The 24,496-nt window shown below is 37.8% G+C and overlaps 1 protein-coding gene across 2 annotated transcripts in view; it reads right to left on the bottom strand.

Annotated features, from left to right (window-relative positions):
* Window positions 1-24,496, bottom strand: part of LOC132817060 (inactive dipeptidyl peptidase 10-like) — a 924,305-nt gene that overhangs the window by 237,846 nt on the left and 661,963 nt on the right. For both annotated transcript variants that reach the window (XM_060827148.1, XM_060827149.1), the window contains 2 exons: window positions 20,855-20,907; window positions 9,323-9,404 (listed from right to left, as the gene is read on the bottom strand). In XM_060827148.1, coding sequence (XP_060683131.1) covers window positions 9,323-9,404; window positions 20,855-20,907 — 135 coding nt within the window. The remainder of the gene's footprint in view (window positions 1-9,322; window positions 9,405-20,854; window positions 20,908-24,496) is intronic.

The following is a 24,496-nucleotide window of genomic DNA, read 5'->3' as shown; positions in this document are numbered from 1 at the left end:
GGAGAGCTGACAAAAATCATTTGTAACAGAACCCATACAACAAAATGTACTGAAATACAGCTACAAAACTGAGGGTAGAAGTTAGACAAATCTTACTGTATACTGGTAAAAAGTGCTTCTCCATTGGAATCTATGCTGAGTTTGGATTAGATTACTTACTTACAGTGTGGAAACAGGCCCTTCGGCCCAACAAGTCCACATCAACCCGCTGAAGCGCAACCCACCCACACCAATTCCCCTACATTTACCCCTTCGCCTAACACTACGGGCAACTTAGCATGGCCAATTCACCTAACCTGCACATTTTTGGACTGTGGGAGAAAACCGGAGCACCCGGAAGGAAACCCACGCAGACACGGGGAGAATGTGCAAACTCCACACAGTCAGTTGCCTGAGGCGGGAATTAAACCCGGGTCTCTGGTGCTGTGAGGCAGCAGTGCTAACCACTGTGCCGCCCACTCTATGCTGAGTTTATTGTTTACCGCTTATATAAACCATATAGACTGAGGATTTGGAAGTATGAATACATGTAGTGAAAATAAAATTAGGGGACATAATATTGCTGATTGTTCCAATATGCAGGTAGACCGAAACAGGCTTCCAATGTGGGTGGACAAATAATGAAATGGCTTATTTTGGTAAGAGAAGAATTATTTCTTGGGAAGTTGGCCACAAAAGAACAAGGGAATTTGGGAACACATATAAATCTCTAAAAGTAATAACAAGTGCTAAAGTGGTCTCTAGGATAAAGATTTCAAAAGCAGTACAGATATGGCCAACTTTGACTTGCCTTGTCTCTACAGTAGTAGCTAAATAATTGAGCAAATAGGAAAAAGAAACAAAACTGATGTACTGCAGATGATGGAAATTTGAAATAAAAGTAGAAAATGTGAAAACACTCAGCAACTCTGGCAGCATCTATGGAGAGAGAAACAGAGTTTACATTTCAGATCTGTAGCTTTTCTTCTGACTGTCCTGACTAAAGGAAATATGAACTCTGATTCACTCTACACAGGTACTATCAGATCTGCTGAGTACTACTAGCATTTTATGTTTTAATATTGTATATAAAAGACTGAGCTGTCCTTTACCTCATCTCCTAATATTCATTCTCCAGTGAAATTCAGAGTAAGTTAATGAGGTTGCAACTTAATTTGTTTTTATTGCTAACAAAGAAGAAGATAAGTGACACTGCATTGAGGGACACACATTAATTGGAAAATGCGAAGGGGGAGCAAGGATGGAATGATTGGCAAATAAGATTCTGTACAGTTGATTAAACCTTACATGAGTTGTACGTATGTAGTGTAGATTTTGGGAGGCAGTTATAACACCCTTTGCATGATTTTCGATAATGATAGCAAAGGAAAGACAGAAGCTTGCACCTAAACAGACTCTATGAGATCTGTAGAGAACTGAAGTAATGACAACAGATTCTTAAGTAGTCAGGTTATTAGCAATCAACAGAGGAAATGATTGAAAATTGGAATATTATCTCTTAAAAATCAATTCTACAATTTCTGTCTCAGAAAATAATAACATTATCGAAGGTCTTCTAAATCCAAATTTGCTGTACAAAATACAATCAAAATTGACACAATTGATCCAATGAATATACCTCACCATAAAACTTTCTATTTTGCTTGCTATCTCAGAATATTTCAAAGTTGCAACTCCCCTGTCTAATTTTAGCTTTAATAAAATTATTAAGCAGCAGCAAACACTTACCTGACTGAAATAATAGCAACTTCATGTACTTAAGAGTAAAAAATGTTGTGAGTAGTCAGAGGTTAAAACACATATAATTGTAAATAAATTATCAAAATTATCTCAAATTACTGTTTATATTGATCTGACAGACAAATCATATTAAAGCAATTTGCAGAATATTTAATGAAATCACAACCTTTTGGAGAAGAATGCTGCCTTTTCTTCCTTCCCATAATAAAAAAAAAGTTTGATTAAGGTGGTTAACATTTATCCAGTTAGATATGAGCAATGGACCACAACTGAAACTTTGAAGCAAATTTAACTTTAAAAACAGTTCGGTTTGATTTGGGCGAGAGTTTAAAATTTAAAAATAAAACAGAACCCAACCATCCTGGTAGCCATTTCAGCGAGCTGGTTTCAGGTTGAAATGGTTTGGAACTTGAATCTTAAAGTGCACAGGATATTTAGAAATGATAGGAAGCTAGGAAAAGGTAGATGCATGACTCTGTTAGTTAATTAATGCAATAGAGGGGGATGGCATAAGTTCAGGAAACCAGGATGTGGAAACAATTTGTAATAGAAATGACAAATAATAGACACCAAGAAGTCACTTGAAGGAGTGGTATACACATCCTCTAATAGTAACCACATGATAGGATGGAGCATAAAGGCAGATATAATATGAGCTTCTCAGAATGACACCACAATAATAATGGGGCATTTAATTCACATGTAGACATATAAAAATAAAATCAGATAGGCAAATCTAGCCTAGTTGAGGAACTCATTGAATATTTTCAGGACAGTTTCTTGGATCAGCATGTTCTGAAGTCAATCAAAGAGCTGGCTTTATTAGATGTGGTATTGTGTAATGAGATAGGATTAATGAAGGATCTCATAGTGAAAACACTCTCGGTAGCAGTGATCATAATATGTTTGAATTTTACATTTAGTTTGACGGAGAGAGCAAGAGATCTGAGACTATAAATCTAAATTTATAATTTTAAGTAAGAGGAGTTATGAGAACACGAAAGCACAGTTGGCTAATATGAACTGACAAATTATGTTAAAGGATAGAGAAATGCAACAGCAGAAATTTAAGGGATTATTTCAGAATACACAGAATACGTAAATTCTAAAGCATAAGAAAAAAATTCAAAGGATGGATCTACTACCTGTTGATAATGTTAAAGATAGTATTAAACGAAAGGAAAAAAAAACAATAATTATGCAAAGACAGGTGGTGGGTCAGAAAATTGGACAGAATACAAAAAGAAACAATGGTAAAAAAATGATATGGCGCTAGTCAAATATTAAAAACAAAATCTCATCAGTTTCTCTGAATATTTCAAGGTAAGAGTTAACAAAGTGAGCTTAGTTCTAATCTCACTTTCCATTGAAAAGCAATCATACAAAATAGAAAATGGCAAATGAATTGACCAAGAGTTTTGCAACATTCTTCATTATAGATGATACAAGTAACATCAAGAAGCAGTGATAAATCAGGAAATAAAATGGAGGGGGCCAATGAGAAAGCTGTGGTATTGCTTTTTCTTTTCTCCAAGCCTTCCTTGATTTGGGATAGTTCCTTTACATTGGAAGATAGTGAAGGTAACATTTTTTATTTAAAAAGAGAGATAGAAAACCAGAAGCAATGGGTCAATTAACTGAATATTCGTCGAAGGTTAAATGTTAGATGCTATAATTAAAGAAGTTATAGCACAGCCCTTGGAAAATTTTAAGGTAATCAGGTAGAGTCAATATGGTTTTGTGAAAGAGAAATCATGTTTGACCAACATTATTAGGGCTCTTGTGGTGGTAACACGTGCTGTAGTTAGTGGGGACTTGTAACTGTGTGGGGAACTTACAGCTGTACTGAATTTTGATTTCCAAAATGCATTTGACAAGGTTTCACATGAAATTCTATTTTGGAAAATAAAAAGTCAGTGTGTAGGGGGGAGCATACTGGCATGGAGAGAAGATTAGATGGCTAACAAAACGCAGAGATTAGACATAAATCGGACGTTTTTTTTCAGATTGGCAAGATTTAACAAGTGTTAAACAAAAGGTATTGATGCTGGAAACTCAACATTTTACAATATATGTAAATACCTTACCTTTCTTCATGAAAGTTATGTTGCCAATGATATGAAGATGTGAAAGTAGGTTTAGGAGAGTCCATGCAGAGGCTACATAAAAGGTACAAATAGATTAAATGATGTGACAAGTACAGTAAAATGTGGGAAAGTGTAAAATTGTCCATTTTGGAAAAAGGAAGCATACTATCTGAATGTTGAGAGATTGCAGAGCTGTGAGACACAAAACAATCTGGGTGTACTTGTGCATGAATCACAAAAGGCTAGCTTGCAGGTATAACAAGTAAACAGAATGTTAACAGTCATTTTGAGGGGAATTGAACACAAAAGTAAGGAAGTTAAGCTTCAGTTATACAGGGTATTGGTGAGACTGCATTTGGAAAAACTGAACATTCTATTGGTCATCATATAGAAGGAAGGGTGTAAATGATGATGTTCAGAGAAGGTTTTCCAGACTAATACCTGGAATTATAGGGTTGTCTTATGAGAAATGGTTGGACAGGCTAGGCTTGTATTCATTAGAGTTTAGTAAAGCATGAGGTGACTTGACTGATTATGAATGATCCTGAGGTGTTTTGACTTTATTAAGCTCTGGTAAGGCCTCATTTGGAGTACTGTGTCCAATTTTGGTCCCCACACCTCAGGAAGGACATACTGACACTGGAGCGTGTCCAGCAGAGATTCACACGGATGACCCCTGGAATGGTTGGTCTAACATACGAGGAATGGCTGAGGATCCTGGGATTGTATTCATTGGAGTTTACAAGATTAAGGGGAGATTTAATAGAAACTTACAAGATAATACATGATTTGGAAAGGACGGACGCTACGAAATTGTTTCCGTTAGGCGAGGAGACTAAGACCCATGGACACAGCCTTAGAATTAGAGGGGGTCAATTCAGAACAGAAATGCGGAGACATTTCTTCAGCCAGAGAGTTCTTTGCCGTAGAGTGCAGTGGAGGCCGGGACGCTAAATGTCTTCAAGGCAGAGATTGATAAATTCTTGATGTCACAAGGAATTAAGGGCTATGGGGAAAATGCTGGTAAGTGGAGTTGAAATACTCAACAGCCATGATTGAATGGCGGAGTGGACTCGGTGGGCCGAATGGCCTTACTTCCACTCCTATGTCTTATGGACAGCACAGATATGGAGAGTATCTTTCCTCATCTTGGATGGTCTAGAACTGTGTGTCTTTGTTGAACCATTATCTGTTTAACACCATCTGCCAATTTGCTAATTGTATGCATTTAGTCCCCAGCTGTAAAACATTGTGAACAGCAAGGGCCCAAGTACTAATTGTTACAAAAAACACTGATCACAACCTACCAACAGAAGAATGATCTATTGATTCCTACGATCTGTCTTCTGCTTATTTATTTCCATTTATTCCTATTGTTTTCTGTCTGAGAGTTCTGAACAAGAGTTACCAGACTCAAAACACTGACTTTGTTTTCTCTCCACAGATACTGCCAGATCTGTTAAGTTTCTCTAGCTATTCCTGTTTCTGATCCCCATTTGCATACTGACTATGCAGAATAGGATCTTCATCAACGTGGTGTCTATTCATTTCATCTTTTACAATGGATTCTATCATTTTCCATACTACCGATGAAAGGGTAACTGTTCTATAGTTCCCTGTATTCTCTCCCACTCCTTGCTTAGATAGTGGGGTGACATTTGCTATCTGTCAATCCACAGGAATCATTCCAGAACCCACTTCAACTTGCAAAGGCATTAATTTCCCCAGTGAAATCTTTTTCAGTCATGAAAATTTTCTTCAATTCCTCATTCTCCCAAGCCACTTAGATCTTTATTTATGGGAAATTACTGGTATCTTCTCCAGTGAAAACAGACAAAGTCATCATTTAGCTTGTCTGCAATTTTTGTTTCTCCCATGATAAATTCTCCAACCTTGGTTTGGAATAGATTCACATTCAATTTTGCCAAATGTTTCCTTTCTTCATATTAGATGAGCTTTTACAATCAATTTTTGTTTCTTTCACCAGGTTGCATTTGTATTCCATTCTCCCTTTCCTCATCAATTTCTTGGCCTCCTTTATTTGATGATGCTGTTCCTTTAACAAGGCTGTTTTTTTTCTCAAGAGAGGTGGTGCAGTCTGAGGTGCAGAAATGTCTGGGCCTAGTTTAACAATAGCAAAGGAGTGGCCAGTTCTCCCAGTTCGTGTGTTTTTCTCTAGTTTATTTTAATTGTAACAATGAGAAGCTGCTACCGTCCAGAGAAAGGTTCCAAACTTCAGCAGATGGTTCTTGACTGGTTTTCTCTCTGAAATCATCCCTGCCTGCAGGAACCTGTGTTTGACTATACCTTTTGTTAAGGGGTATGTGTATGGGATCTTATGGGAATTAGAGCAGCTCCTTAGTTAATTTGTGATATCGAGTCTGTTGAGTTTTCAAATAGTTAAGTTATTCTAAATACTGTTTTCTCTTGTTCATTAAACCACAGTGTTTAAATAAATTCTGTTTTGCTTAAAGCTGAATGGTTTGACCAGCTACATCAGACCTGGAATATCCACTTCGCATCTGCTTTTAACGTAAGAAAAAAAGAGGGTCTGGGCTACCTTCTTAAAATATTTTTGAAGGGTTGGTCCGTGCATCTGTCGATTCTATAAACCTTCCAATCCCCAGAATTACTGATCTTTCTGGCAAACTTATAGACCTTTTATTTTAATCACCCTTCTTAATCACACTTAACTAACGTATTTTAAGTTTTTGCACGTGAAGGGATGTATAGTTGTTGTAAGTCATGTAACAATTCTTTAAAGACTATTGAATGCATACATACAGTCATGCCTTTTAATATTCATCCCCAATTCACCTTTCGACAGAATGTTGTTCTTTAGGCAAGTGCACAGAAACTGACTGATCCATACCAGAAGGCCCTAGAAAGGCCAAAAAGGTTTTCAAACTAAAACAACCTGATAACAAGATGCAGACTGCTTTGTTTATAACTAGTTGACAAAATTCTGGAATAGAAACAGAACTGGAGAAACCCAGCAAGTCTGGCAGCATTGGTGATGCACTTAACATTTAAAGTCCAATAACTCTTCTTTTATGTGACAAAATCACTGGCTTGCAATAAAAAAAACACCAATTTAGAAGCTGTGGAATGTTTAGCTTGAGAAAAGGGGACATAAAGCCAATTGAAACCAATGCACAGAAATACTTCAACTTTACATTTTGTTTTGATGCCAAGTTAGAACATTGGTGAAGCTCCATAGCTCTAATCTTCCAATTAGCACTGTACCTTCTGTCCCTGAGACTGATCAGACATAAAAGAAAATGTACCAACTTATCTTTGTCTGATTTTTCTGGTCAAGCTTCCAATGATTATACAAACGTCATGCAGTGCAGAAAAACTGAGAGATGGAATCTGTGCAGAAGGCAGTTTTTATGGCATGAGCTGTCATATTCTGGTAAGCAAAAGTCTGAATTTCCTGAAACTTGTGTTCATTCTGCTACTCCCACCTGTCTCACAGTTAAAAGAATATGGTGTTCAGAAATAGTGTCTATAATTATTAATTATCCCATGACTTGCAATTTTTTTGTTTAATAATCTTTGTGTGAACATGCTGAGACAAAATGAGTTACATTTGAAAATGTTTATATTTGCATTTAAGATCACTTGAAGCTGTCCAAAACTACAGAGCCTTAACCTGCTGACTGTGCAAACACTTGTTCATGTCAGCATTTCCTCAGGGTCCTAAGTTCTATATTGCTTTATTTTGACCCAAGTGACCAAGTATGCTGGGAGAAAATGACTTTCCTAAAGAGTTTTAAAATACATTCATGGAAATAAAAGGATTACATGGATGAACATATTTTTAAAAACACTAATACAGTTGTCTTAAAGGCAACTCAGTAATTTAACAGCAACAAAACTGACATTGGTTGATTTTGGTGGGGTGTATCTACTTTTCAAATTCAGCAAGTTCTGGCTTTCCTGCAAATATTGCCAGATTTCCAAATCGGTATTTTAATTGTCAACTCAAAGAGATTTCTTGGCTGGGCAGAGGACATGATCCAATAGCTGATGCAATAGCATATTCAGTTTGAGTTAACTGAAAGATCCATGTTAAATAATAATTTGACATACTTTTAAGGGTCACTCTAAGCTCAGTTTTTGTTATTTTTGATTTTCTATAATCACCTGTAGGACTTGGGAATTAACTGGTGGTGAGCATTTATTACCCTTGCTAGTTGCCCTTGAGAAATCGCCTTCTTAAACTACTGCAGATTGCGTGCTGTAGTAGATCCACAATGCTCTTAGGGAGGGAATTCCAGGATTTTGACCCAGTCACAGTGAAGGAACAGTGATATGTTTCCAAGTCAGGATGGTGAGTGGCATGGATGGGAACTTGCACGTTCCAATGGTTTTAAATAGTTACATATAAACATTGATATATAACAGTTATGACAAATAACTACTTGAACCAAATCACTATTTAAACAAAACAAATTCACTCTGGAGATCTGTGACACTTAACATTTATCTTCCAGTTCAACCAACTCTTGTCTGGCATCTGTTGAAAAAGGAATCATCACTCAACTTCCCAATGTAATATATGAGTAAACAAAGTCATCTAATTTTATTTTCTCAAGTTGACTTTATGTGGCAGCAAATAGTCTAGTTTGACTGGGCAATTAAACAAGACAGAGTGAGTCAAGATGAATTCCATCTCAAGGACATATGATAGCCTGAAGCATATTATTGAGAAACATGAGAATGTTTCATGTCTTATGATTTCCACAACGTAATATTTCAAACATACAAAGTACCCATTTCTATATGATTATACCACAATAAAATAGAAAATCATTTTCATGCAGAAGCAAGTTGTACAATTAATTTTATTCATCATTGGAGTGATATATTTCTTTATTGTCTATCACTCAAGATAATCTTTAGGCACCATCCAGTAGCTAAAGAAATCAAGATTGTCTCAGCAGTAGGCTTTACTACAAACCTCAGAAGGCAACCCATGTTGTAATAATGATATATTTCAATTTTTATAATTTGGTTATGATTTAAATGGGTATATTAGTTTATAAGGACCAATTTATTATCAGTTTCAAGAAGTTGAGTCGAAGTTAGCTAAGTCTGGTCACTAATGTTCATGTCAAATTCTAACAGTTCTGAGAGCAGGAACTTTGCCATTCAGTCAGATTAGACTGAATTCAGAACCATGACAACTAAAGGAAAGAATAACATTCTCACTCTCAGTAATTTTTCTTCATTCATTCACAGGATGAGGGCATTGCAGGCTAGCCAGCATATATTACACATCCCTAATTGCCCACCCAGTATTTAAGAGTCAACCACATCTAATGTCCATATTATTTTATCTAAATATACTAATAATGCTCTTTCTGGAGTTAGATACATTCATATACCAGCACTGTTTTAAACTAGCAAAGTGAAGTGATGAGCACTTCTTTCATCTACATTCCTAAAAAAAAATCATGAGCAATGCAAATGTAATAAGTAGCTCTTACCAGCTGCTGTCCTGCTATGCCCCATGCTGCATACTGTAATACAGAATTTGCCACCTCTGGGGGATTCAGTTCTCTCACTTCCCTTTAGTGAAAAGAAAATTAAAATTAAAAAAAATGGGTTTGGCAAAGCTTTTAAATAAGTCAAAATGAAACAAATTCTGCTAACATTAAATTAAAAAAAGCTATTTCAGAAAGGAAACAATGATATCAGTAAGAATTGCATTAGCTGCAAAATAATATCATGAGTAAAAAGCTGAATGTTTATCCTTAGAGAATAAAAACAATTGTGCTTAGTAAAAATTGCAATTAAATTTGTGTTTGCATTCAGATATATTACGAATGTCATGGAATTGAAACTCCATCAAAAGAAGTTACATATTTACCCAAATGCAATCTCAAAAAATCTTCATAAAGAATACACTTCATCTCTTGATGCTGTTTTACCATTTTGTCTGAGATTTTTCTTTTATCTCTGCCAGCTTTTCTGGAGTTAATGGACAAGTCTGTCGCCTTGCAGGGTGTTGTCACATTTAACCCATCAAACACCTTGTCACATGATAAGAAATGTACCAGAAAGTGAACAGGACTTGACAGTCACCACTGAAACAGTGAAAAAGCCACTTTAAGATCTGGCATAAAGAATTAGAAAACCATCTCAGTTACAAAAGGGTCACACAGCTACGCTATATCTCTTATTCTGAATACTGGGGAAACACCTGAAAGGATCACAAAATTACCATGGGGACAATAGCAGAGTTGTGCAATGTGTTGCAAAGTTTACCTAAAAGTTGAGGCTGAATAGACTGGGTTGTTTTCCCTGGAGCATCGGAGGCAGAGGGCTGACCTTAATACAGGTTAATAAAATCATGAGTGGCATGGATAGAATGAATAGGCAAGATCTTTTTCCTGAGATGGGGGTGAGTCCAAAGCTAGAGGGTATAGGTTTACGTGAGAGGGGAAAGACTTAAAAGAGACCTAAGGAGCAACAGTTTTTATGCAGAGGAAAAGTGTGATTAGTTGTTATGTTGCGCATGTATGGAATGAGCCGCTAGAGGAAATGATGGAGACTAATATAATTACAACATTTAAAAGGCATTTAGATGGGTAAATGAATAGGAAGGTTTTAGAGGGATTTGGGCCAAATGCTGGCAAATGGGACTAGATTTATTTAGGATATCTTGTGGACATGGACAAGTTGGAACAAAGGGTCTGTTTCCATGCTGTACAGCTCTATCAGTGTAAGCATCCCTCAAACACAGGACTATACCAGAAAAAGCAATCAAGTCGATAACTACTCTCTGCTGAATCAGGAAATTAGTAGTCTAAAGATCTCTAACACATGTAACTCATGCTGCACTCACTTGACCAAATATTTTAGGGCAAAAGAGTAGCAAAATAATAGGTCAATCCAATTCTTCCACACCACAAGATTCACAAAAGTCCAGAAGATGATTAATGGTGCACAATGGTACTTTGGATTCTGAGACTCTATGGTCTAGCAATTATGATCACAAGCACATTCACTCTACCAACGTCAGGTGATTTGGAGATGCCGGTGTTGGACTGGGGTGTACAAAGTTAAAACAACCTGATGAAGGAGTGACGCTCTGAAAGCTAGTGTGCTTCGAATTAAACCTGTTGGACTATAACCTGGTGTTGTGTGATTTTTAACTATGTCAGGTGATCCATTGTCAGCACTGTGAAATCCTGTAAGCCAATACCAGGCAGCAGTTAAAAAAATATTAGTTTGACGTAACTCACTGTGCGCAGATCATTTGAAAGAGAAGTCAAATTTTAAAGATTTTCCCTTGGAGATAAAGTCTATTTTATGGGATCTGGCCAATGACGCTTTCAAGACATCTGTGTTCAATACTGAATGTAGGTTCATTGGTGTCATGCATTTAACTGCATAGTGGCAGAGCAGACTGCTAATATTTTCAAACAACATTTGGGAGCACTTACAATACAGCCTCATAAGGGACATAAAGATCATTAACATGTTTTAGATGTTTCATGGATTTGGCATTTGAAAAGGCATAATTTTATTCTTCATTATAAGACCACACTGCTATTAACCTTTCGGATGTTGTTGGTTTACTTCTTTTGTGTGATTAACTTTACCTCACAAACACATTTACTGACATGTGGACTAGGTTTGTGGCAAAATCACAATCATATTGCCACAACCTTAATTAATTTACAATTAAAGCTCACCCTTCCATCTGCATTATGTTTTATGCTGTCCAAACAGGAAGAAATGCTTTGATTAAACTTGAAATAAATGCAATTATTTTATTTCCTCAAGTATGATTAGTTGTTATTGATCTTCTGAGTACATAGAACATAGAAAAATACAGCACAGTACAGGCCCTTCAGCCCTTGATGTTGTGCCAATCCAAGCCCACCTAACCTACACTAGCCCACTATCCTCCATATGCCTATCCAATGCCCGTTTAAATGCCCATAAAGAGGGAGAGTCCACCACTGTTACTGGCAGGGCATTCCTTGAAGTCACGACTCACCGAGTAAAGAATCTACCCCTAAAATCTGTCCTATACCTGCCTCCCCTTAATTTAAAGCTAAACCCCCTCTCAATATCTGACTCCATACGTGGAAAACACGTAGCAGTTTTAGTTTCTGACCTGCGAGGTTACTTGACATCTCATGCAATCCAATCACTTAAATGAACTCCAACAGTTAAAATAGCCAAAAAGTCTTGTCATATTGCTAAGATGGAAGGAATTTAATGTGCTGAATATTTTTCCCAATTGAAGCCTGTTCTGAATTAAATACTGTAACAATGCATACCACCTACTCCCACCCCCAAACCTGCACCTTTCCAACCATATTCCATTGGAATCATTTTATTACTAAATAGGACACTCATACCTGTTACAAAAATAGACATTGCTGGCACAACTCAGCAGGTCTGTCAGCAACTGTGGGAAGAAAGCAGAGTAAATGTTTCAAGTCCAGTGACTCTTCATCTGAAGTAAATCACTGCACTCAAAATGTTAAATCTGCTTGCTTCCCACAGATGCTGCCAAATGCTGAGTTTTGTCAGCAATTTCTGTCTTTGGTTTCAGTTCTCCAGTACCTGCAGCTCTCTGTTTTATTACACTATTACCTGTTAGTTCTGCTGAGGGAATATGAGCAGCTGGGACTAAATTAAAAAAGCAAAATGAAAGAGGTAATCATTTCTGGATTACTACCTGAGTCACGAGCTAATTCGCACAGGGTCAACAGGATTAAAGAGATAAGTGTACAGCTCAAAGATTGATGTGAGAGAAATGAGTTTGACTCAGAGTCATAGAGGTTTACAGCATGGATACAGCCCAACCTAGCCATGCTGCCCTGGTTCACAATTAAGCTGGTTATATTTGCCTGCATTTGATCCATATCAGTTCAACCTACCCCATCTCTGTACCTGTTTAAAACTCTTCTCAAATAACAAAATTGTACTTGCTTCCATCACTATTTCTGGCAGCCCATTGCAGACACTCATCAACCTCTGTGTAAAAAAATGGCCCTCTGGACCTTTTTGTATCTCCTATCTCACTTTAAACCTACACCTTCCAGTTTTAGCTTTCCCTACCATGGTTATCGATGCCTCTCTTGAGTTTATAGACCTCTATAAGGACATCTCTCAGTCTCTTATGCTTTAGGGAAAAAAAACTTGTATCCAACTTTTCCTTACAACTTAAACCCTTGAGTCCAGATAGTAACCCAGTAAATCTTTTTAGCAATCCTTCTTGTTTAATAATAACCTTCCTAGGGCAACTAGAACTGCACACAGTACTCCAATTGTGGCCTCACCAACGTTTTGTATAGCTGCACCAAGGCGTCCCAACTCCTATACTCTTTGCTCTGACCGATGAAAGTAAGCATGCAAAAAGCCTTCTCCACCATCCTGTGCCTGTGACTCTACTTTCAATTAGATGTGAACTTGAACTCTGAGATCTCTTTGTTGAATAACACTCCCCAAGGCCCTGTCATTGATGGTGTAAGTCCTTCCCTGGTTTGGCCCACCAAAATGCAACATCCTGCACTCACCTAAATTAAGCTCCACTTGCCATTCCTTAACCCACTGACCCAGTTGATCAAGATCTTAATGCATTCCCTGATAACACATCAATTTTGATGTCATCCATAAACTTACTAATGATATCTCCTAAATTCTCACCCAAAACATTTATATAAATGATGAGTAACAGTGGATCCAGCACCAATCCTTGTTGGTCACAGCCCCCCAGTCCAAAAAACTGGGTGGCATGGTGGCTCAGTGGTTAGCACTGCTGCCTCACAGCACCAGGGTCCCAGGTTTGATTCTGGGCTTGGGTGACTGCCTGTGTGGAGTTTGCACATTCTCTCCGTGTCTGCGTGGGTTTCCTCTGGGTGCTCTGGCTTCTTCCCACAGTCCAAAGATATGTAGTTCAGGTGAATTGGCCATGCTAAATTGCCCAGAGTGTTCGATGCATTAGTCACAGGGAAATGGGTTTGGGTGGGTTACTCTTTGGAGGGTCAGTGTGGAGTTGTTGAGCCGAAGGGCCTGTTTCCACACTGTAGGGAATCTAATCAAAAAAATACAATCACTACCCTCTGTCTTCTACTCTCAAGCCAATTTTGTGCCCAGTTGGCTTGCTCTCCCTGGATCCTGTGAGATTTAACCTTACTCAACAACTTAACCTTGTCAAATGCCTTGCTGAATTCCATATAGACAACATCTACTGCACTGCTCTCATCTACTTTCTTGGTCACCCTTTCAAAAAAACCCCAATCATATCTACGAGACATGATTTACAAACATAGAAAATAAGAGCAGGAGAAAGTTATTTGGCCTTCATCATGATCATGGCTAATCATGCAACTCAATAGCCTAGTCCTGTTTTCTCTCCATGACCTTTGGTTTCATTCAGTCCAAGTGCTATATCTAACCACCCCTTGAATATATTCAATGTTTCGGCATCAACTACTTCCTGTGGCAATGAATTCCAGAAGTCCACCACTCTTTGGGTGAAGAAGTATTTCATCTCTGTCCTAAATGGTCCACTCCAAATCCTCAGACTGTGACTCGTGGTTCTGGATACACCCACCATCAGAAACCATTTCCTTGCATCTGCCCTGTCTAGTCCTGTTCGAATTTTATAAGTCTTTATGAGATCCCTCTCACTCATCTGAACTCCAGCAAAAACAATCCTAATCTAGTCAATCCCTGCTCATATGTCAGTGCTGGTACTGCCACCCCCAAAGTCAGCCTGGTAAACCCTTGCTACACTTCCTCAAGAGCAAGAACATCCTTCCTTAGAAAAGGAGACCAAAACTGCACACAGTATTCTAGGTGTGGCCTCATCAAGGCCCTGTATAACTGCAACAACACATCTCTCCTCCTGTACTCAAAACCTCTTACAATGAAGGCCAACATAGCATTTGGCTTCTCTATAAGTCTCCATGAGATCCCCCTCACTCGTCTGAACTCCAGCAAAACAATCTACAAACCTATTTTTCCTTCTCCCAAATTATAGCCATTCGGGTAGTAATCTGCCTTCTTGTTTCTGCTTCCAAAGTGAGTAATCTTGCGTTTCTCCAATTTATAATGCATCTGCCATTGATTTTCCCACCCACCCAATCTGTCCAGATCATGCTAAAGGAGCTCTGCATCCTCATCACGGTTCACCCTCCCACCAATGTGGTACCATCTGCAAACTTTGACAGGTTACATTTTGTTCCCTTATCCAAATCATTAATATATATTGTGAAAACCTGGGGTACTAGCACCGATCCCTGTGGCACCCTAGTTACTGCCTGCCAATTTGAAAAGCACCCATTAATTCCTTCTCTTTGTTTTTTCTCTGTCAACCAGATTTCTATCCATCTCAATACACTTCCCCCAATCCCATGCGCCTTAATCTTGCACAATAATCTCTTATGTGTGACTTTGTTAAATGTTTTCTGAAAATGAACTGGCTCCTCCTTGTCAACTTTGTTAGTTACATCTTCATAGAATTCCAACAGATTTTTCCAGCATGATTTCCCCTTCATAAATAAATGCTGACTCTGTTGGATTCTGCCACTGCTTTCCAAATGATCCACTATAAAGTTCACGATAATGGATTTGAGAATTTTCCCCAATACCAATATTAGGCTTTTATTAGTATATAATTCCCTTGTTTCTCTCTACCTCCCTTTTTTAATATTGGAATAACATTAGCTACCTTCCAATCTGTAGGAATTGTTCCAGAGTCTGCAGAATCTTGGAAGATGACCACCAATGCATCCACTATTTCTAGAGCCATTTCCTTAAGTACTGTGGAATGTAGATTATCAGGCCTTGGAGATTTGTCCACCTTCCATCCCCTCAATTTTCCCAACACCATTTCTCTACTCATATTGATTTCCATCAGTTCTTCCCTCTTTCTAAATCTCGCATTCTCCAACATTTCTAGTATCTGATTTGTGTCCTTTTTTTTGTGAAGACAGAGCCAAAATATGAATACAGTTGCCCAGCCATTTCTTTGTCCCTTATTATATATTGCCCATTTTCTATCTGTAGGGACCTACATTTATCTGCATTAATCTCTTTCTCTTCATGTACCTATTGAAACTCTTAGTGTCAGTCTTTTGTTCCCTGTAAGCTTACTTTCTTTCTGTATTTTCCCCTTCTTAATTGATCCCTGAGTCCTGCTTTGCTGAATTTTCAACTGCTCCCAATCCTCAGACCTATTGTTTTTCTTGGCCAATCTGCATGCTTCTTCCTTGGATTGGATACTATCTCTAATTTCCTTTGCAAGCCATGGACTGGCCCTCTTACCCATTTTGCTTTTGTGTCGGACAGGTATAAACAGCTGTTGCAGTTCCCCATGCATTCCTTGAATGTTTGCCGTTACCTATCCACTGTCATCTCTTTAACTCCCCAATCTGTCAAGGCCAACTCACATTCTATATCTTCATAGTTTCCTTTCTTAAGATTCAGTACCCTAGTCTCTGAAACAACTATCTCATTCTCCATCATAAAAAAAAATTCTATCATATTATGGTTGCTTATCCCCAAGGTGTCGCACACAGCTGGATTGACAATGATTCCTTTCTCATTACACAGTACCCAGTCTAAGATGCCTGTTCTTGAGTCGTCCACATTTTGAGCAAGAAAACCTTCCCATATACACACCAAGAATTCCTCCTCTACAACATTTGCTTAATTTCATTTGCCCAATCTATATGCAGATTAAAATCACTCATGATCACCGATATTCCCTGCATTCTCTCATTTCCTGTTCAATGCCATTCCCAACATCACCACTGCAGTTTGGGGATCTATATATGGCACTCATATATACCTGCCTTCGTATTTCTAAATTCAACCCATACAGACTCCACATTGTCAGAGCTCATATCCTTTCTCAACATTGTGTTAATTGCCTCTTCAAACAGCAATGCCACTCCACCACCTTTTCCTTTTTGCCTGTCCTTCCTAAATACTGAATACCCTGGGACGTTCAGTTCCCATTGCTGGTCACCCTGCAGCCATGCCTCCGCAATCCCAATTATATTGTACCTACTTACATCTATCTGTGTGATTAGTTCAACCACTTTATTTCAAATGCTTTGTGCATTTGGATACAAAGGTTTTAAATTTCCCCCCGACAAAGCCATGCTGACTATCCCAAATGAGTCCTTGTCTCTACAAAAGCTTGTTGATTCTGCCTCTCAGTATCGTCTCTACCAACATACCCACCACAGATGTTAGGCTCACAGTCTGTAGTTCCCAGGCATTTCCCTGCAGCCCTTCTTAAATAATGGCACAACAACTTCATGGAACATTAATACCAGTACTGGGAAGGAGGTAGCTGTTCCAATGGGACAGGGTCCACCTAAACCATTCTGGGACCAGAGATCTGGTGAATTGCATAACAAGGGCTATAGATAGGGCTTTGTAAATCAACAAATAATAGGAGCATATAAAAATAATAGAACAATAATTATGTGTGACTTTAATCTTGATGTTGATTGGGCTAATCAAATTGGAAACAAATCCACAGAATGCAATATGGATGGTTTCCTCGAGCAGAATGCATTATGGGTAGTTTCCTAGAGCTTTTGCCCAAGGGCAAAAGCCCTTCATTTCTGATTAAGGGCTTTTACCGAAAACATCGATTTTCCTACTCCTCCGATGCTGCCTGACTTGCTGTGCTTTTCCAGCACCACTCTAATATAGACTCTGATCTCCAGCATCTGCAGTCCTCACTTTTGCCTAGTTTCCTTGAGCAATTTGTTGTGACATCAACCCGGGGCAGGTGTTTTGGATCTGGTAATGGGTAATGAAACAGGTATAAAAATGACCACAGTATAAAAGATCCCAGAGGATGTAATGATCACAATGTGATGTTGAATTCAATATTCAGCTTAAAAGTGACAAATTTGCCCTGATGTCTTGCATTGTAGGATCATAAAAGAGGTAGCTCAAGAGATAGTAGATGCATTGGCTATAATTTTTCAAAAATTGTTAGGTTTTGAGAAGTTCCAGGGTTATGGAAACTGATAATTAGATTACTTACAGTGTGGAAACAGGCCCTTCGGCCCAACAAGTCCACACCGACCCGCCGAAGCGCAACCCATCCATGCCCCTACATTTACCCCTTACCTACCACTACGGACAATTTAGCATAGCCAATTCACCTGACCTGCACATCTTTGGACTGTGGGAGGAAACCGGAGCACCCGGAGGAAACCCACGCAGACACGAGGAGAACGTGCAAACACCACACAGTCAGTTGCCTGAGTCAGGAATTGAACCCGGGTCTCAGGTGCTGTGAGGCAGCAGTGCTAACCACTGTGCCACCGTGCCGCCCACCAATTAATAATATTACACCCCTTTTCAAAAAGGGAGGGAAGAAAAAAGCAGTTAACGACAAGTCAATTTTTTGAATATGTATTGTTGAAAAAGTATTAGAATCAATTATTAAGGAAGTAATTGCAGCACATTTGGAAAGTCATGATCTAATCAAGCATAGTCAGCATGGCCTCATGAAGGGCAAATCATATCTGTCCAACTTATTGGAGTTTTTTTTTTAAGGAAACCTAAATTGGAGGGGATAGAGCGGAATCAGTAGATGTGTTATATTTGGACTTCCAGAAGACAGTCAACAAGGTAACAAACAAAGGTTAAATCATAAGTTAAGAGCCCAAGGTGTTAAATGTAGTATACTACCATGGATAGAGAATTACCTAAAGGAAACGGCAAGTGGGGATTCTTTTTTAGATTGTTGACACATAGCCAGTGGGGTTCCATAACAATCAGTGCAGGGACCATAACTATTTATTATGTACATTAATGACTTGGAGGAAGGAAGTGAATGTACTGTAGACAAAGTTGTGCATGACTGGAACATAGATGGAAAGGCATATTGTGCGGTGGTTACAAACAGTTTAGAGAGTGATATGGATAGGTTAAGTAAGTGGACAAAAAAATCGGTAACTGGAGTATAATGTAGGAAAATGTGAAGTTGCTCATTTTGTAAGGGAGAACAAAAGAAAAGAGTATTATTTAAATGGAGAAAAATGTCAGAAGGTTGCAATACAAAGGGACTTGGGGGGCACTTGTCCATGAAACACAAAAAGCTAGCACACAGGTACAGCAGGAAGGCTAATGGAATGTTGGTCCCTATTTCAAAGTGTTTAGAGTACAAGAGTACTTTATTACTGCAACTGTATAAGGTGCTGATGACACCACACCTGGAGTACAGTGACCAGTTTTGGTTCCCTTATTTAAGGAAAGATGTCATTCCTTTGGAGGCAGTTCCAAGGATGTTCACTTGGATGATCCCAGGTGTGGAGGGATAGCCTTATGAGCAAAGGCTAAACAGGTTGGTTGACACTCTACTCATTGGAGTTTAGAAAAATGAAGGTGATCTCATTGAAATATAAAGGAGTCTTAAGGTACTTGACAGGGTTAAATGCTTAGAGGATGTCTCCCCTCAAGGGGCTGTCTAGCACCAGAGAGCACAGTCTCAGAGTAAAGGAGTGCCAACTTAAGACTGAAATAAGGAGAAATTTAATCTCTCAGTGGGTTAAGAGTCTTTGGAACTCCTTGTCACTGAGAGTTGTGGGAATAGGGTTCTTGTGTGTATTGAAGGCTGAGATAGATTTTTGATCAGCCGGGGAATAAATGGCTGTGGGTCAAGATGGGAAAGTGGATGTGAGGAAGATTAGACCAGCCATGATCTTATTGAATGATACAGCAGGCTTGAGGGGCCAGATGGCCAATTGTTGTTTTTATTTTGGCCTTAATTAAAGAATTAAAAACAATAAAGGTTTTCTATAAAGAAAATAGAGGAGAATTACTTATTCATAACGATAGACCATAAATTTAAGAATGTCACCACAATAATGAAATGAAAAGTTTGGAGACTTTTTTCAATGAAAAAAGAATGCCTGGATATGGACTGCCTCATCAGAAACATTATGAGGTGCAGCATCTGGAAATGATTTTAAAAAGGGAAGTCAATATACATTTGAAAAAAACTAAATTTATAGGGACAGGAGATATGCATAGATTTGTCAAAGACCCTGCAGAGATGTCTGTGATTTATGATTCTCATTACAAAAATACTACAGATTGTCCAGGTGTCTCTCCACTATAAATCTATCCTTTGTCCATGTTTTAGAGTGAGAAATTAGGTGAATAATTCACTATCTTCAAGCTAACTCCCATGATTTACTGCTCCTGGATAAGATACGTCAGCATAGAATGGGATCCACCTTTGTGAAATAAATTTTACAAGCCTTATCCTGTTAGTTATCTGTCACTGCTATGATCGTGGGAAATGTATGGGAAACAATTTTCCCCCTTTAGAATGCATTCCCTTTATGAATGCATACACACTATTTTAAAGGATTAGCCGATTCAAACTGGCTGTGTTACATCAATAATCAAGACAGAGTCAGTTCAGTTATATTCTATGCTATTTATCCCTAATTTTAATAAAGGAAAATGATCTTTGATAGAAACCAACCACCAAAACATTAATGATATTAAGAACATTTTAATACCACTACACAGAAATAATGAATATTCCTTCCTTTATTATTTTAATAAATCATATTATAACTGAGTGCAACATTATAATCCAGAATTAAGAGTGTAAGCAAGGTGGCCTAATTTTTAAAAGCTAAATTATCAAACCTCTTTAGTGGCTTAAGGCAGGAATTGGTGAATATATCATCATTGACACTATTGCTTTTGTTGGAAATAATAAAGAAATCTAATAGTTCCTATTCTTCCTCCCATCAATTCTTTTTTGGAAGAGGATAGTTCAGAGAACAGCAACTGTTTAACAATAAAATATGAGGGGCAAATGATAAGAAAACAAAATGGCATGTGCAAAGTCCTGAGAAGCTTTTAATCTGTATTAACATCACAAAGTGGAATGAATATTCGCCAGTATTCAAAAATCTTTAGCATATGATTTATTTCTTACAAATATCAAGAAAATTGAAAACTTTTGAAATAACTTCATAAATAGATATTTTACTGACCTGGTATGTATGTCATAAATAATATATGATGCAGTATAAGAGTAATGATAGACCTATAAAAGATGAGAAAAATACATTGCATTATACAAAGTAATTACTTTTTATGCTTAATCTATATAGAATTCTTCACTAATTAGCATTTGCTTTTCTTTTAAATTTAGCCACAAAATAAAAACAAATGAAATACATTTATGTTAAAAATTTAATTGTAAGCACTTTCATTGTGGAAAAGAGTCATTAGCCATAACTATCTAATATTAATTTTCAATTCTGACAACTGTTATTGTGTGTATATTTTTTGGAATCATAGAAATGTTAAAATAATATTTTTTAAAAATACATTCATGCCATGAGTGCATTTCTAGTTAGGCCAACATTTATTGCCCCTCCCTAATTGCTCAGAGGGGTGTTAAGAGTCAATTACATTGCTGTGGGTCTGGAGTCACATGTAAGTTAGACCAGGTAAGGACGGCAGTTTCCTTTCCTGAAGGGCATTAGTATATTAGATATTGACATGAACAAAAGTAATTGAATTGTTAATAACCTAGGTTAGTTCTAAACAGTGGGGAAGTATTCAAACTTGGGCTATTACATGCAAAAGGATCTGCTGGAGCCAAACAAACAATTTATTGTCTAGTATGTGGTGGCACTTCATTTGCTCCATCTGTTCAGTAAATAATCACATCTAGTAATCTGGACCCCAAATGTCATTTTGATGGTCAACCAGGCAGATTGTATGCTGTTTATGCTTGACACAGCTTTTCAGTGCAGGAGAGCAAAAGTGGCATGTAACAGGTATGTTTACAATTATTTTCATAGTGCTTGGAGGAATGACCAATTGCTTACCCATGAGAGTTACATTCCTGCTAGTGAGGATGCTTGGTCACCTGGCCTGAAGCTGGCAAGCTACAGCAGTACACATTTGGCTCCTGCAGTTTGCTGATTATATGATAATGAGTCCTGATGTTCAAAATGGACCTGGCCTCCTACTGGTTGAGCATGCTTAGCCTATCAGCTGCCTGATTATTAAAATCTTTCCCGTTGAGTCTCATTTCAAGCCAGTTGATCTTGACATATTGCTGATGAATCATTAATTGTATTTAAATCTTACATTTTAGGAAATAACTTCTTCCACTTGATAATGAGGGTCTCCTGAGTAAAATGAGTGAATATATTACAGCCTGCTCTCAGAAAGTGTAATTAAGCTCAAAGAGTTAACTCTAATGGGAATTGTACAATTTCTAGAAGTAATTTTGAGAACACTGTTCCTATAAATATTTCACCTTTCTAAGGAGTGAGATAATGTTTATTGCATTTCATGTGGATACAGTAAGCTTATACCAAATAAATATTGCACAAAACATAGGCTATTAAACCTTACACAAAATTACATCATGGAGAACCACCAACTACAATTAATATGTCTCAGAAGATTAAGAGTTGCTGAACCAAACATGCTATATCTTTCAAATTAAAGATATGCACATGTATTAGTACTCATGAAAAAACCTCCCAGCCGAAAGCACACAAGTATTCTGTAAACATATAAAAGTTTGGGTTTAAAAAGGTTATTGGAGGTCTTTAGAAATGTGTAATTGCAGCCACCCCATCAGATCTGCCACAGACTTACTGAATGGCAGAGGAGGGTCAAGGGGCCAAATGATACAGTCCCACGCTTATTCATATATTTGTATGCATCTTTGTAGAATAATGCTTTTCTGTTGAGCCATTGTGCACCAGATTTCTGTTGCTACAATACAAATTTGAACATACAGCTTTCTGCTCTTATATTCTTCAGCATCAAATGTTTAATTTGATTTCCCGAAAAGATGCAATGGTCTTTGCTTCTTACTTTCTATGCAAAGAAATTTCTCATAATCTGTCTGCCTACCGACAATTTTAGACTGATGATTCCTTGTCATTGTAAAGACTTCTCAAACAAAAGAGTCTGTTTTTAAATTGTTGTCTGGAATAGGAAAATCACTGTTGTAAAATCCAAGGATTATTGATGGACGACAGCACTTGTGAAAACAATTAACCTGACTATATTGCTAAATGCTGGTTACACTGTTGCTGGTCCAAGCAGTAATGGAGAACTTACAGACAACCTGGAGCCAAGGGCTGTGAACAACTGGAGATTCAGCCAGCAACAAGTAGCTGATTAGTCTGTGTGCCCATCATCAGTTATCACTGACAAAAGCTCTGATTGTCAACAGCCATGTGACTGGTTCCCTAGGTAGCTGAAGAGCTTAGGGTTGTGAGCAACATAGGGAGAAGGCATCAGATCTCCACAGACTGGAGCTGTCTCTGTATATAGTAAGCCTGGAGAAATATGGTTTATTTTGCCTTGAGCAGTTGCTGTAAGCTGTGGCTTTTAACTAATAAGTCAAAAACCTTGTATAAGGGTGAACCAGACACCCTGTGTCCTGGAAACCACAGAAAGCATCCAAAGAAGGAAGACTAGAAAGCAGCATTCTGATGAGAGAAGAATCATCGTAGTTAATCCTGTGAACAGAGACTATTGATCTGCTTTCTCAGTTTTTCTCTGTGCCCATAACACCCTTTTATTCCCTGCTGGTGTGACTCTGTATGTGTGTGTAAGGGGGGAGTTTATAAAAGGCTTAGAGTTTTAATTCATAGAGTTATTTGCCAAAGGTTTATAACTGTTTACCTATAATTAGAGTCAATTTGTTTGTAATAAATAGAAATCTGCTTAAGTACAGAAATCTGCGTTAAATCAGAAACATAGCCGTATTTTCTATCAACCTGGGTTTAAAAGACAGGTTAATTAGAGATATCTGCAAACTTTTCATAACTTTTGGGATTACTCCAGAATAGTGAACTTGATTTTCAGCATGCTACTCCAGTGAGGGATTACATATTTGGTTTCACAATCAGTGGGGCTGTGATTATACGGAAGGTAAATTCTTGAAACATCATAACTTGTGTTTTCTCTTTGCAGGTGTTGATAAATCTGCTCAATATCTCTAAATATTTTCAAAAGCTCGTGTTATGTTTTATCATAATGTTTCCGTCACAGCACTTTCTTGGTTAAAAAGAAAATCCATTATTAAATTTCCTTTGCTCAAATCAGGCAGGAGAGACTTTAAGTCTCTCCTTGTAGCTCTATTTTATATTGTGGTGTGGTTCTTCCAGGCTTCATACCTTCTAATGCATTTGTAACACAAAAAAAACAGGTTGAACATCAACTTACATATCTTTCTGACATATGCCAATGGCAGGTGGAAAGAGTGAGTGAGATTTCTTGTCAGCCTTGTGATGGGAAGTAAGTGGAGTTTCTAACATTACTGTCCTTTGCTCCAAGCTACAAAATGCATCTAAAAGCATATGTTACCTCAGAAACACAGAGTGCTTGAGGATTGATTGGCTCAGATAACCAGTGTGGATCAGGTTGGTGCCATCAACATGGGTTTCAATTTCTGTTCTGGCTGGGATGGATTTAGGACCTCTCTCCTTACCCTACCGGAGATGGCAATGTCAACATTGTCAGTTGGACCTACCTCTCAGCAAAGAACTTGAACTGAAGAATACTCTATGTAGCTATATTAAAGTGCTCAAAGCTAAGCACAATACACCAGTTGTGCTTTAACCACTTCTACACAATCTTATTAACTTATTATA

Source organism: Hemiscyllium ocellatum, chromosome 7 (genome assembly GCF_020745735.1).
Source record: "Hemiscyllium ocellatum isolate sHemOce1 chromosome 7, sHemOce1.pat.X.cur, whole genome shotgun sequence".
In the NCBI taxonomy this organism is placed as follows: Eukaryota; Metazoa; Chordata; class Chondrichthyes; order Orectolobiformes; family Hemiscylliidae; genus Hemiscyllium; species Hemiscyllium ocellatum.
The sequence above is the reverse complement of the archived record's forward strand: the minus strand, read 5'-3'. Positions and strand labels throughout refer to the sequence as shown.